Source organism: Humulus lupulus, chromosome 9 (assembly GCF_963169125.1).
Source record: "Humulus lupulus chromosome 9, drHumLupu1.1, whole genome shotgun sequence".
NCBI classification, from domain to species: Eukaryota; Viridiplantae; Streptophyta; class Magnoliopsida; order Rosales; family Cannabaceae; genus Humulus; species Humulus lupulus.
The window spans coordinates 17,168,251-17,180,886 of record NC_084801.1 but is presented as its reverse complement, the minus strand read 5'-3'; the positions used below and the strand labels follow the sequence as shown (position 1 = coordinate 17,180,886).

The 12,636-nt window shown below is 31.4% G+C and overlaps 1 protein-coding gene across 1 annotated transcript; it reads right to left on the bottom strand.

Moving 5' to 3' along the window:
- Positions 1–316: 316 nt before the first annotated feature.
- Positions 317–2,526, bottom strand: LOC133802070 (F-box protein SKIP19-like). Its single transcript, XM_062240305.1, has 2 exons — positions 2,034–2,526; positions 317–1,274 (listed from the first exon to the last, which is right to left on the bottom strand). Exons 1-2 carry the CDS (start codon positions 2,360–2,362, stop codon positions 608–610), a joined length of 996 nt encoding a protein of 331 aa, XP_062096289.1. The 5' UTR covers positions 2,363–2,526; the 3' UTR covers positions 317–607.
- Between the last annotated feature and the right edge of the window lie 10,110 nt (positions 2,527–12,636).

The window sequence follows — 12,636 nt, the reverse complement described above, 5'->3', positions numbered from 1 at the left end:
TTTTACTTTTAAATAATAAAACAATTAACGTAAAATATATATAATATTCTAAATAATTTTAAATTTCAAAAAGTTTTAATTTAACTCTATCAAGAACTGTAATATATTTATTATTTAAATATATTATAATTAGTCGATTGAAATGAATTGGGTGTGAATCTCTAAACTTTTTAATTGCTATAAAATTTATCCAAGATATATTAATGATACAATGATCTCGTATAACTTCGAATCTGTTCCAACGTTCATTAGTTCTAAGCATAAGGGTGTGAAAGCAAAAACACAAGCATAATGGCATCCCAGACTCGAAAGAAAATAAAAACATAACCAAACGTATCCTTCGCTTTGTGTAGATAACAGAGTACACCAAAATTGATTGATAAGTACCAATCTTTATTTCATCTAAAACGCAGAGATTTTATTTTATACAACAAAAAGAAAAATTAGACTCACTAAAGTCGGTTTTTCCGACCTTATAGTTGATTCCAAACTGCAGTAAATGTACAACAAATATATAAACTGCCTAGAATGAAGAGCTAAACATGGATTCTTCTTCTCTACACACTAATCCTTGTTCTGTCATCTCTTTCATAAGATAATCATAAGTTTATAAGAACCCATCATCATAGTTAATGGCTGTAAAATCATCATAGTCGGAGAAACCATCCTCATCTGAGTATCCATAATCAAAGTCATCACCTATCTCATCTTCAAGTTCAAGAAGATTACTCAAAAAGGACTCGTGATCAGCAAAGGGAAAATCATCGTCTTCCCCAAAAAACACCTCACTATAATCAGCAATATATCCATAGTCCTTGAGCGGATCATAAGGTAGCCGTATAAGTTTAATCTGCTCTGCACACCTTTTCCCCAAATTTTCTTTCAAATTAATATTGAGACACTGGCGCAGGTCAAGTGACTCGAGATTAGGACAACCATCAAGAATGGCTTGTAAGCCCATGTTAGTCATCGAGCTTCCAATAAGCTGCAGGTGGCGCAATCCTGGCAAGTATTTACCAATGGCAATCACATCCTCATTAAAATCCTTCTCCTCATCAGGATCCATGTCTGGGAGTTTATGAGCTTGGGAATTCAATTTCAATGTTCTAAAATGAGGGCAACAGTTGCCCAATGCTTCGATAAAATTTTCTGAAAATGAGCATAGTGTCAGATCAAGCTCCTCCAATAGTGGAAGCTTTTCAATAGCTTCAATCAATCCCTCATCTGAAACATCATAGCAACAAGCAAGTCGAAGACGTTTGATCTGACTTGAACTGTTGAAAGGGAATAAAAGTAAGCAATAATGTACACAAGAAAACTGAAAAATTCGGAAAATAGCAAACTTCTGCATTATTCAAATCTAGAGATGGAAGCTTCAATGGGAGCAACCAATGCTTACAGAATTTTGTAAGAATCAATCTGCAGGTCACTATGTCAAACAATTTATTAAATCCAAACATATCAAAAAGAAAAAAGGAATAATAAAAGAAGAAGAGAAGTGTTCAAGAGAGCTTGTGACCAATCTAACTACAACATGCCAGAAATTTTTCTTGGATTCTTAATTGAACGCTAAGGATCATCAAATTGGTTTTTCTAAATTTCTATGTAAAGTAACCAATGTAATTGCTGTCCATTATGAATAATAAAACATGGCCCAAATTCAGAAATAACTCCAAAGTCAGCATTTTCGAAAGTTGGCACATTTTTTTATAAAGAAAAAAACTATTAAATAGTCATGAAGAACATTCTCTTTAATCAACATTAACATTCTCCCTAAAAATATTCATGTAAAACATCAATAAGATTCGCACCACAACAATAAAACAAAACCAACCCTTATAATAAGAATTAAAAACAATTCTCATCAAAAACGACAGAAAACCCAAATTATTTAATTGAAACATAATAGCCAAGTTCACTTAGAACCAGTTTAATCATCTTTTTTTATTTGTTTTTTAACCAAAATATTGAGAAGATCTACACCATCACTTCATTAAAAAAAAAAGGCAAGAGATAGTGGAAGAATAAAATACCTAGAAGTGATATGCCGAACCAGTTCATCGGATCCAAATTGCTCAATATTGATATCAACGAGTTGACCACAACTCCGGTCGACAACGTCGCGGCACATCTTTTCCAAGTCCAAGCCGAAATCACGATCGCCGTTGTTCCGCATGTCAATGGTTCGCCACATGAGAGGGTCCTTGCAGATATCGAGCCACGACTTGCAAACCATCTGACCACTGGTCATGATTTCAATTGCGCCCAGACGAGAAAGAATCGACGCTGTCACGTCGCGCGGAAATTCCAGCCAATTCCGCACTTCTTTCGGCGGAGAAGGCTCAGTCGAGGAAGACGCCATTGGCGATGACAGAGAACTTCGTCTGCAACTTCAACTTAGGGTTTTCCAGTGTCGAGAAAAAGTAGAAATTTGAATAGGACATGAAAGTAGATAGTACATGGACATTTATTTGCCTCTTCCAATAAATTTCCATTTTTTATATTTATTTTTTTACAAATCACCCAACAATCACTAATGAATTTTTTGTACACGAATCTCTTCCAAGAAAATAAATTTCATTTTCTTTTTGTAGTGCCTATATGGCTAATCTCGAGCTATGGATTTTATAGGAAGATTTTGTAGTGCCTATATGGAATTTTTAATTGAGTTTTAAAAAATATAGTTTTTTTTAAGATTTTTTATTTTCTCTTTTTTTTTTATATAAAAGTTAGTTTATATCATAGATTTACTCTTAATCAAGTTTTATTAATTTGGAAATGTATATTTGTAATTTAATTATTATTTTTTTAGCTTATTTGTTTTTTATATTATTTTTATATAATTAATTTTATATTAAATTTTTATTTAGTTATTTTGTATTTTTTTTAATATGAATAGTGTTTATTATTTTTTTATTTATTATAAAAATTTTCCCTTATTTTAATATTGTATGTTTCATTTTTCAAATATTGTGTAAGGTGATCAGTTACTTCATTGATTCTTTGACAATTATGTAAAAAAAAATCATAGAGTTAGGTTAAATAGTATGTACCAGGAGGAGAAACCAGTTACCCTGAGAGGAGTAACCTTCTGCCATAAGAGGGGTAACCAGTTACCATAAGAGAGGTGACGAGTTACTCATATTAAATATGAAAAGAAACATCAAATTTGAATGAAAAAAAATGAAGAACACTTTATTAAAAAATGAAGAAGTAACTATGATTTTAGTAACATAGGTAACCAGTTATCATAAAGAACCCGGAAATATACTCACACATCATGACGTGAAGGTAACCAGTTACCCCTAAAAATATATACACAAAAAATGTGAATGTAACTAGTTACCCCTAGAAATATACACACAAAGAACAAGAAGGTAATGAGTTTCCACAAATTTGAAAATAGAAAAGAAAAAAAAATCAGATTCATCCCCTTTCCCTTCTCTCCCATCTTCTTCATATAATTTTTTTTTTCTAGATTTGAATGTTCCCTTCAGGATAACTAGCTACCCATTCATGTTTTCATATTTTATAAGTTTTCTTTCCAAATTTTGATATTCCTATAATGGTTACAGCAAAAAGAAAACACTGAAAAAATTGATTTGAATTTTTGTACATATAGTGGAAAAAACTATAAAAAAAATTACAATAATAAAAGATAATAAATAAATAAAATATTAAAATAATTATGTAATGTTAAAATATGTGTGAAAAATGGGGAAAAATAAAATGGAATGAGAAAAGAATTAGTACAAAAAATGAAGAAAAAAAAGGAAAAAAAACTTAGGAAAGAAAACTAAAAAAATATGAAAAAAAAACAAAATAAAAGAAATGATGAAGGAAAAATAATAGATGAATGAATAAAAATGAAAAGAAGAAGAAGAAAGATAATGGAAAAATGAAAAGAAAAAAATATGAATAAAAAAATAAAAAAAAGGAAAAAAAATAGAAGAAGAAAAAAAGAAAGAGAAAAAATCTCATATGTGTGAAAAAAAATGGAAGGAGAAAATAATAAATACAAAAATAAAAAAAAAACTTAAAAAATATGAACAAAAAAACAAAACAAAACAAATGAAATAAAAAAAATAGATAAATGAATAAAAATGAAAAGAAGAATAATGGAAAAATGGAAAGAAAAAAATAAGATAAAGGAAAAAATTAGTAGAAAAAGGAAAAATGGAATAACAAATAAGTTTCAGAAAAAATGAAAGAAAAATAATTAAAAAATGAAGGAAAAAATAAAAATTTAAAAAAATTACTTTTAAAATCGAAGAAAATATAACTATGATAAAAAATGTGGCATTTTCATATTTTAGTTAGCTACTAATTGTGTTTCACATACTTTAACTTTGTCTTTAATAAATTTTCACATACAAATTAAGAAAAGTATAATTCTCATATTTTTGCACATTGATGATATAAATGCCATATTTTTAAAAAATTCTTATTTTATAATTCCTAAAACTAAAAATTAGTAGGGCCCACATGAATATTTGATTGGTTATTTGTTTTTAAATTCTCAATTCAAATACTGGTTCTAACTTTAAGCTACAAAACAGAAAACGTTATGTTCACGTTTTCTCTCAATCTAAATCATTATATCCTAAAATCTATCATTTTTTTATATTTTCAGATTCTCTACTAATCATATATTTAGTTTTTTAAAATTCAAAATCAGTTTACGGATTCTGAACCAATCACATTTTCAAAACACATGTTTTAAAACTATAAATTCAGATTTTCAATTTAGAAACACACTTTTTGAAAATATAGTTTTCCAATCAAAAACCACTGAGACCCTAATATTCTTAAATAAACATCCACATTGAGAAACATGTGCTTGGGAAGAAAAGACAAAATTTACTACAACTTCACAATCAACTCCTACAAAAGTATCTAGGAAGCTTCAAAGACTATAAAGTGTGCCACCATAACAAAAGCATCACAAGGAGGAAAGATAGCTAAGTAGAAATTACTGAAAAAGGTTGCATACGAAAATTAAGATCATGACATCAACAATATTGAGATCTATTAAAAAACATGACACTCTGTTATGTATACATAGAATAATAAACCTACAAAATAAACAAATGGAACGAATACGAATTAGCTACTAAATAATAAGAATATTTTTTTTTGTATGGGTGGAAAAGTCTTCCAATATAACTTTCAAGGATTTTATTATTGGGATGTTAGAAAGAACTAACAAACAAAAAATGTATATTTGAAGGTCATGAAGTAGGAATACATATTTTTCCCGGGGATGGGGCCCCGTGGGGACCTGCTCTTAATAGGGTGGGGAATCTCTGTCTAAATGGGGAACGGGGCGGGGATGGGAATAATTTTTAATCCTCGAATGTTAAATGGGGCGGGAGCGGGGATGACACTCCCCGCCCTGACAGGGCCCCGTTTAAATTATTATATACTTTTCTAATATTCTTTATCTTTTTTTTATGTATTATTATAGTATATTAGTAACTTTTAAATATTTTAAATTTTATTTGGGATCATATTTAGTATTTTAAATCATAAATATTATGCAATATTTTAATTTACATATAATTTATTATTTTCATTTTAAAATTTTATTCTAAAATTGATTTTTTAAATAAATGGGTTTTCTGTGGGGATTCCCCACCCCGTCCCCAACGGGGAATAAGTGAGGATGGGGTGGGGACGGGGGGAGCACTCTCCGCCACGTGTGCATCACTACTGTAACATCCCAAAATTACCTAATAAGGCTTAGGGCCTTGATTATGGGGTCAGGATGTCAATATATGAAGTTATATGTTTAATTGATATATTTGATTGTGATTATGTGACTTATATGATAATATAACTAGTTGTGCATGTTTATGGGTATTAAATATGTATGTGGGCTCGTTCTTATTAGAATGGAAACTTTCGTAATTTGGCCATTTATGTGCATAATTGTATATATATGTGCATATATGTGATATATGTGTGAGACCACATTATTATGTGGGTTTATTTGAGTTTTATAACTAGATTCTTGTTGGGTTTTGCTGCTAGGAAGATGTTAGAACTATTGTGGTGATTGAATTATGTTTTTGGGGTGAAATTGGGATAGTTTGGGTTGAATTTGGTTGTTGGAAAATGAGGAAAATCTGGATTCGCAGGGCCAAGTCGCGGCTTTGTTCTTAAGGGATCGCTACTCAGCTAAACCCAGGGCCCTGGGAGGCCTCTGTCTGGGAGCCGCGCCGTGACCCTCTTGGGCAGGTCACGACCCGCATCCCTTTGGCAGCAGGAGAGGGCCTCGGGTTAGAGGGGTGCGCCACGACCCTCAAGGGTAGGTCGCGGCCCGCCTGGGCAGCTTTGGCCTTGGTGAGTTTTTAGTGGCAGGAACCTTTTCTTAGGGCTCGGGATCAATTCTACTACCAGGTTTAGTTGAATTCGAGGCCCTGGAGGCTAGGACTCAGTCCAGAAGCCTTTATTTGCTCATTATTGATGGAATCCTATATTATGGTTGTGACTAGGTTATCATTAAGGGCTCGGAACCGGGATCGTGCTTGAGTGTCGTTCTTATTTTACGCTACACTCGGACCTGAGGTAAGAAAATTGCACCCAATAAGTGTTATATGTGATCAGAGCTTGGCCCGACTGTTTTCAATAATTATGATTAGGGCTTGGCCCCCTGAGAACGTTTATGTTTAAGCTATTGTTTCACATGTTGATTGATCCTACTTGAATGTTCTATACCTTCTTAAGTGTTTCATGTTTGTTGCATGGATTTCGTGGCTAGGGCCTAAGGCCCCGTTAAATAGGTATGATTAGTATTATGAGTACGGTTACTCGATGGTGTTATGTGATTAACATACATGCGTGCTCGTTTTGTTGGGATATGCCTATTCATATCTGTTTCTGTATTGAAGTTTGACTACCTAGATCAGGGCTTAACTTATTAGTCAAAGATGGCAAAAGCACGTTGCGCGCTGGTCAAAAGGCTTAGGCCTAAATCAACAACATACTATTACATTGGCTGACTCTATGGTCGTTGGAAAACCAAAGGTGTTGGGCTAGCTCTATGGCTAGTTACTCAGAGCTAAGGGCGAGGGCCCCAAGTGACTCTATGGTCACATAGCTAGGGCATAGGCCCAGGGTTGGCTCTATGGTCAATTGTTCAGGGCAGCGGCCCCAAATTGGTCCAATGACCATTTGTTTGTAACTGAATGACTGTATGTGTAGGTTATTACTGCTGGACATGCTAGATAAGTATATGGGAATCTGTATTGTTCTGTTTATGCACATGTATAGTTTTCTTGCTAAGTCTTGGCTCACGGGTGCTTTGTGGTGCAGGTAAGGGGAAAAGAAAGCTTGACCGGCCATGAGTTGGAGAGCTTCAGTGGCAGCATGTACATATGCGGCTGCTCGACCACCACGGCCGAGGATATATCAGAAGAACTAGGGTTGTAGCTCTGTTTTTGCCACTTAGGTCAGTTGGATGTAATTTTTGATGTATATACACCTTTTTAAAAGTTTAGTAGTAATATTTTAGGATCCCATGAATGTATGAAACTTTTTAAATAAAAGCCAACGGTTCCTTTGACCAAATTTTTTAACCCTAACCCTTGACATTAACCATAATTACACATTATAAGCCACAAATCTGACACAATTTTAATTACACAGTGTAACGATCCTGAATTAGGAGGACGTTACAACTACCGTGAAAGTGTTACTATTTGATATAAGCTCGGTAGTAATGTCTCGATGTAAACCCAATAACTAAAGTCAAATAACCAATGATAAATATAAATGTAGGCAAAATATGAAGTAACACAACTATCAAGAAAATAAAAAAAAATAATGTAATTGAATATAATTTAATTTTTTTAAAAGATAGGACATAATAATTAAATCGAAAAAACAATATATTATTTTTGTCAAAAAATAAGAAAATACAATATATTATTAGGAAATAATTATTTTGAAATTAGTATTTGTTTCCATAGTTTAATTTTATTACCATTTTTTACCCAAAAAAAGTATATACATAATTTTTTTTTTATGGTTTTGATATATGTGGTGTAGAATATGTAGTATATATTCGATATAGTTTGATGTTAAATTCAGAAGACATATTTTTTTCATGAGAACAATTCAGGAAATTGTCTTTAAAAAATAAAAAAAAACTTAAAATTATAATTTTAAAGTCAAGATCATATTTTTTTTATAAAAGAAAAGGAAAATCTAAAACTATAAAAATGATAAGAAAAAAATAATATTTGTTATTTTTGGAATTGAAAACTCTTTATAAACTTATATGAAATTATATATTATATAACATTTTTTTTACGATTCATGATAAGTTCAAAAATAATTTTTAAAAAAGAACATATGGGACATTCATGAGAATTCCCTATTATTTTCAATATTTGATTGCACTTTTTGTAAGCTTAAATATATTATTATATGAATACTATTCGAACTACTCATTTAAAATTTTAATTCTTTTAAGTACTTAAAAATTAATCTTTTATAATATTTATTAATTCATAATTTTTAAATTTCAAAAGTTGATTGGCTATTTATTATAACACTTAGCGGATCTATTCAAAACTAATTTTTATTATAGTTGTTGAGGTTGAAAATTTGTTGTGGTATTTTTGAAACGTGATCTTCTTTCTCTGGCGACTTCGATTCCCTTTTTCCGATTGGAATCTTGAATCCGCGAAGCGAATAGAGCGTTGCGGGTTACCTATAAGAAAACTCTCATATGCTTAAGTCAGATAAGCGTTTTTTCAAGTAGAGTGACAATAGAAAATCTTCACGTGCCTTTGCTGTGTATAGCGCTGGCTATTTATAGTGATAGAGAGGAGGATTGTAAAACGAATGTAGGAATTTGATTGGTTGTGGAGTAACCAACTTTCCCGCCTTCTGTCCTCTGCTCCCCTTAAGTGATTAAAACATAAAAGCTTTTCATTTTTATCTTGGTTCTACCAGAAGATCTCACATCTCTTCTCTGCGGAAGCTATGTTACTTTATACATTCAATTTTATACATACCTAAACACACCGTATTGGGCTATTTTTTTTCAAGGAAATGGTTGATTGGGTCGTGCAATGGCTTTAGGCCCGATATTATATGGTATAATCAGTCTCGGGCCCAATGCGACATTTTTTGGGTTCCAACAATTGCCCCTCGACCCATGTCTAATCGTTCAGCGGACACGGATGTGGGCCGATCACTGTGAACAATCATTCCAAAAATGCCCATGGTCTAATCACAACGTGAGCATTTATTTCTTATAATCATGGTCCGTTTAGTTTCTACAGTCACACCCTACGTTCCCAAAAATCGAAGACCAATAGGAAGCGCCCACGACTGTTTGGCGCTTTGGATTCCTTCCCCATTTGAATGTGAGAAATAAAAAGTCGCATATTTCTCTCTTCTTCTCACTCATCTCTCCCATCAAACATCTTCCCTGCATTTTTTCTCCCAAGTTTTCTCTTTTTGGAAACTCACCCTCTTTCCTTCTCACTGTCTAAGAATCATGACACGTAGACCGTCTTTTGATCCTAATGTAAAGAGAAACTACCACACAACTCTCGTTCACCTACTCGTTGATTGAGATATTCTTGAGAATGTCACAATTTGTAAGCTTTTCGCGAGTGAGCTACGCGACTGGTGACACAAGGATGTCATCAAACGAGATGAAAGTGTGCTCAGTTCTAAGCATATTGAGTATCTTCGCTTCCATTTTCCTACAATTCTTTTTCAAATTGTTTCTTTCTCTAAGGCGCATATTTGTCAGTTCGTTTCTAACGTCGTTCAGGCGATAGTTGGGGCGCACATGTGATAACTCTACAAAATAGAGTTATTTTACCACTTTTTATGTGCTAATTGTTGCTTAATTCTTGAGTTTTTAATTGATTTATTAAGTTTTTTTAAGTAATTTTGAATTTATTAGGTTTATTTTAATTTTATAGATTTTTGTGTATTTTTATTGTTATATTATTGTAAAATGTTATGGCTTAATTATTTAAAATTAATATTGTTAAGTTAGGAGTAAAAATATGTAATTTTGAGCTTAAATGTTTAAGTAAATTAAATTTTAATTAATATTTTCATTGAACTTTTATTGTATATTTAATTATTGAAAATATTTAGTTTGAATTTAATTTATGTTTGTTTTATAGGGAATTTTTTTTGTATGAAAAACAAGAAGAATGGTGAAAAAAATGGTATTTCTGTAAAAGGAAAGCAAGGAAGTGGCATTTTTCAAAGGCCCAAAAGCCACTCCCTACCACCTGCCCAGGCCCAACACATCAAGCATAGACTCCACTCCACCAGCCTTCACAAGTTCATCAATCTGACTCCCACGCCTGGCATATCTCCAAGCAATAACTCCCAAGACCATCAACAAAGTAGTCCCAGGCCCATGGTTCTTTCCTCAGCATATATCACCATACCCCTTGAAGCAAGCATATATCCATCACGCCGAAACCACCTCCAGCCTTCAGCATCCTTCAGCCATTTCAGCAAGCAGTCCACGCCCAAGGCTGCCCATTTCAGCCATCCAGCCCCAACGTGGGCCAGCCTAGGCCCAAATGCCACATTGCCGCCTGACCCAAGTCAACCTTGCCAAACAGCCACAAAAAGACCAAAATGCCAAAAATTATATTTTTATTCCCAATATTTTTCACCCAAATATCAATTCACTCTTCCCTATTTTTCTTACCTAAATAAACATTCCTAATTTATTTTTTTTACCCTAGCTTTTCACTAATCTTTTACCCAACCAAACATTTCATCTTTCCAATACTCTTACACTTACTCTATTTATCCTACCACTTCCCAACACAATTAAATTAATCAATTTATTTATTTTAATTTGATTAATTTAATCTCCATATTTTGCCTATAAATAGAGTCTTGTAAGACCATTTGGGGAGCTCTTCTTCTTGATATTTTTCAACCTCTTCTACACATTTTTCTCTCTTCTTTTCACTAGTTTCTCTCTACCATTTTCATCTTTTGAAGAGCATGTCAAGTATGTTATTTTGTAATTTTTATCTAGTTATGAGCTTCTAATCTTTTTCAAAGGTTATTAAGATGATGATGAAGCAAAATGTAACTAGATAGTATTTTTTATTGTATGTTGATTTCCCATTTGTGTAACATTGTTTATGGATTTTTCTATCAATGATATGCATTTTTCATCTATTATTGAGTGTTAAAGCATATTACACTTAGTTCTTCATTATGCAAAAAAATATGATATTCTTTGATTAAATGTTTTTCATTAAATTGTTCACATCTAATTCTTAGAGCATAAGTATCATATTTTGCCTAAACATAATCTCTTTGATTTTTTGTAGTTTCATTAGATTGTAACACAACTAATGCTTAGAAATTATATCTTATATAAGTGAAGAAAAATCCTACATTTTTTAAAGAGTAACTTGTGCTTGAATAGAAAATATATTTTGAAAAAATATATAGTGTGATTTATTTCAACTATATTAAAACTTGGGAATCAATATACTTATAAATACTATTGAACTTGCATTTTGTGGATTCTAACATCTTAATAATCTTATTTTTTATATATCATTTGAAAACAATTTTTCTATTTAATCTTAAATATTTTTATTACTTGTCTTTTATTTTTTCTAAAACAAAATCTCATCATATATTTGGAACTAGGTTAGAATATTATTGCTTTGTTTGAAATAGTTTCTTTTGATGTTAGTCAACTCCCATGGGTTCGACCTCGTACTTACATGAACATTATATTCCGAAACGATTCGTGCACTTGCGAGTTTAATTATTAAAACACCCTCTTTTGGGATCAACAAGTTTTTGGCGCCGTTGCCGGGGAGTTGCAAGAAAGAAACGGTCTTTCTACAAGGTAAGTAACATTCTTCTACTAGTTATTTTTTTTATTTTCACAATTATCTTTAAACAAAAAAAAGTAAAAAATATATATATATATATCTATAAAAAAAAAATTGAAAAAAAAAAGAAGAGTAAAAATAAAAAAAAAAAAGAAAAAAAAGAAAGTTATATATATATATTTATTTATATTGTTATATATTATATCATATATATTATTTATATTATATAAATATATTTATATTGTTATATATCATATTATATATATATATCTTGGTAGTTGATGGCATTTAGTGCCTCCTACTTACTTATTAGTTGAGTGCATTAGTGCCTCCTAAATACTTGATAGTTGAGTGCAATTTTTGCCTCCTACATACTTGAGCAATTTATCTCTTCTAGTGATGGCATTAGTGCCTCCTAGCTTTTATTTTATTTTATTTATTTTTATTTATTTTAGTTGATGGCACTAGTGCCTCCTAAGTTTTATTATTATTATTATTGTTGTTGTTGGTTGATGGCATTAGTGCCTCCTAATTTTATTTTTTGTTGATTATTTAGTTGACGGCATAAGTGCCTCCTAATTTTTATATAACTATTTACTATTGCTATTGTCATTTTTTTTTCTTAATTATCGCATTTAGTTAGTTGTAATTTTATTGTTTAAAGAAAATACTTGAAAAAAAAAAAAACTAAAAAACAAAGCTTGTTCTTTCAACATAAGCAATTTTTGCTTAAAGGAAATTTGGCAAAGTTCCCATCCACGCTTATTAATTAACC

Excerpts from the sequence above, each read along its gene's own strand:
- LOC133802070 (XM_062240305.1), bottom strand. The coding sequence starts at position 2,362 with ATGGCGTCTTCCTCGACTGAGCCTTCTCCGCCGAAAGAAGTGCGGAAT. Across the intron at positions 1,275-2,033 it reads GTTCGGCATATCACTTCTAG|TTCAAGTCAGATCAAACGTC; the intron begins GTATTTTATTCT and ends CCCTTTCAACAG.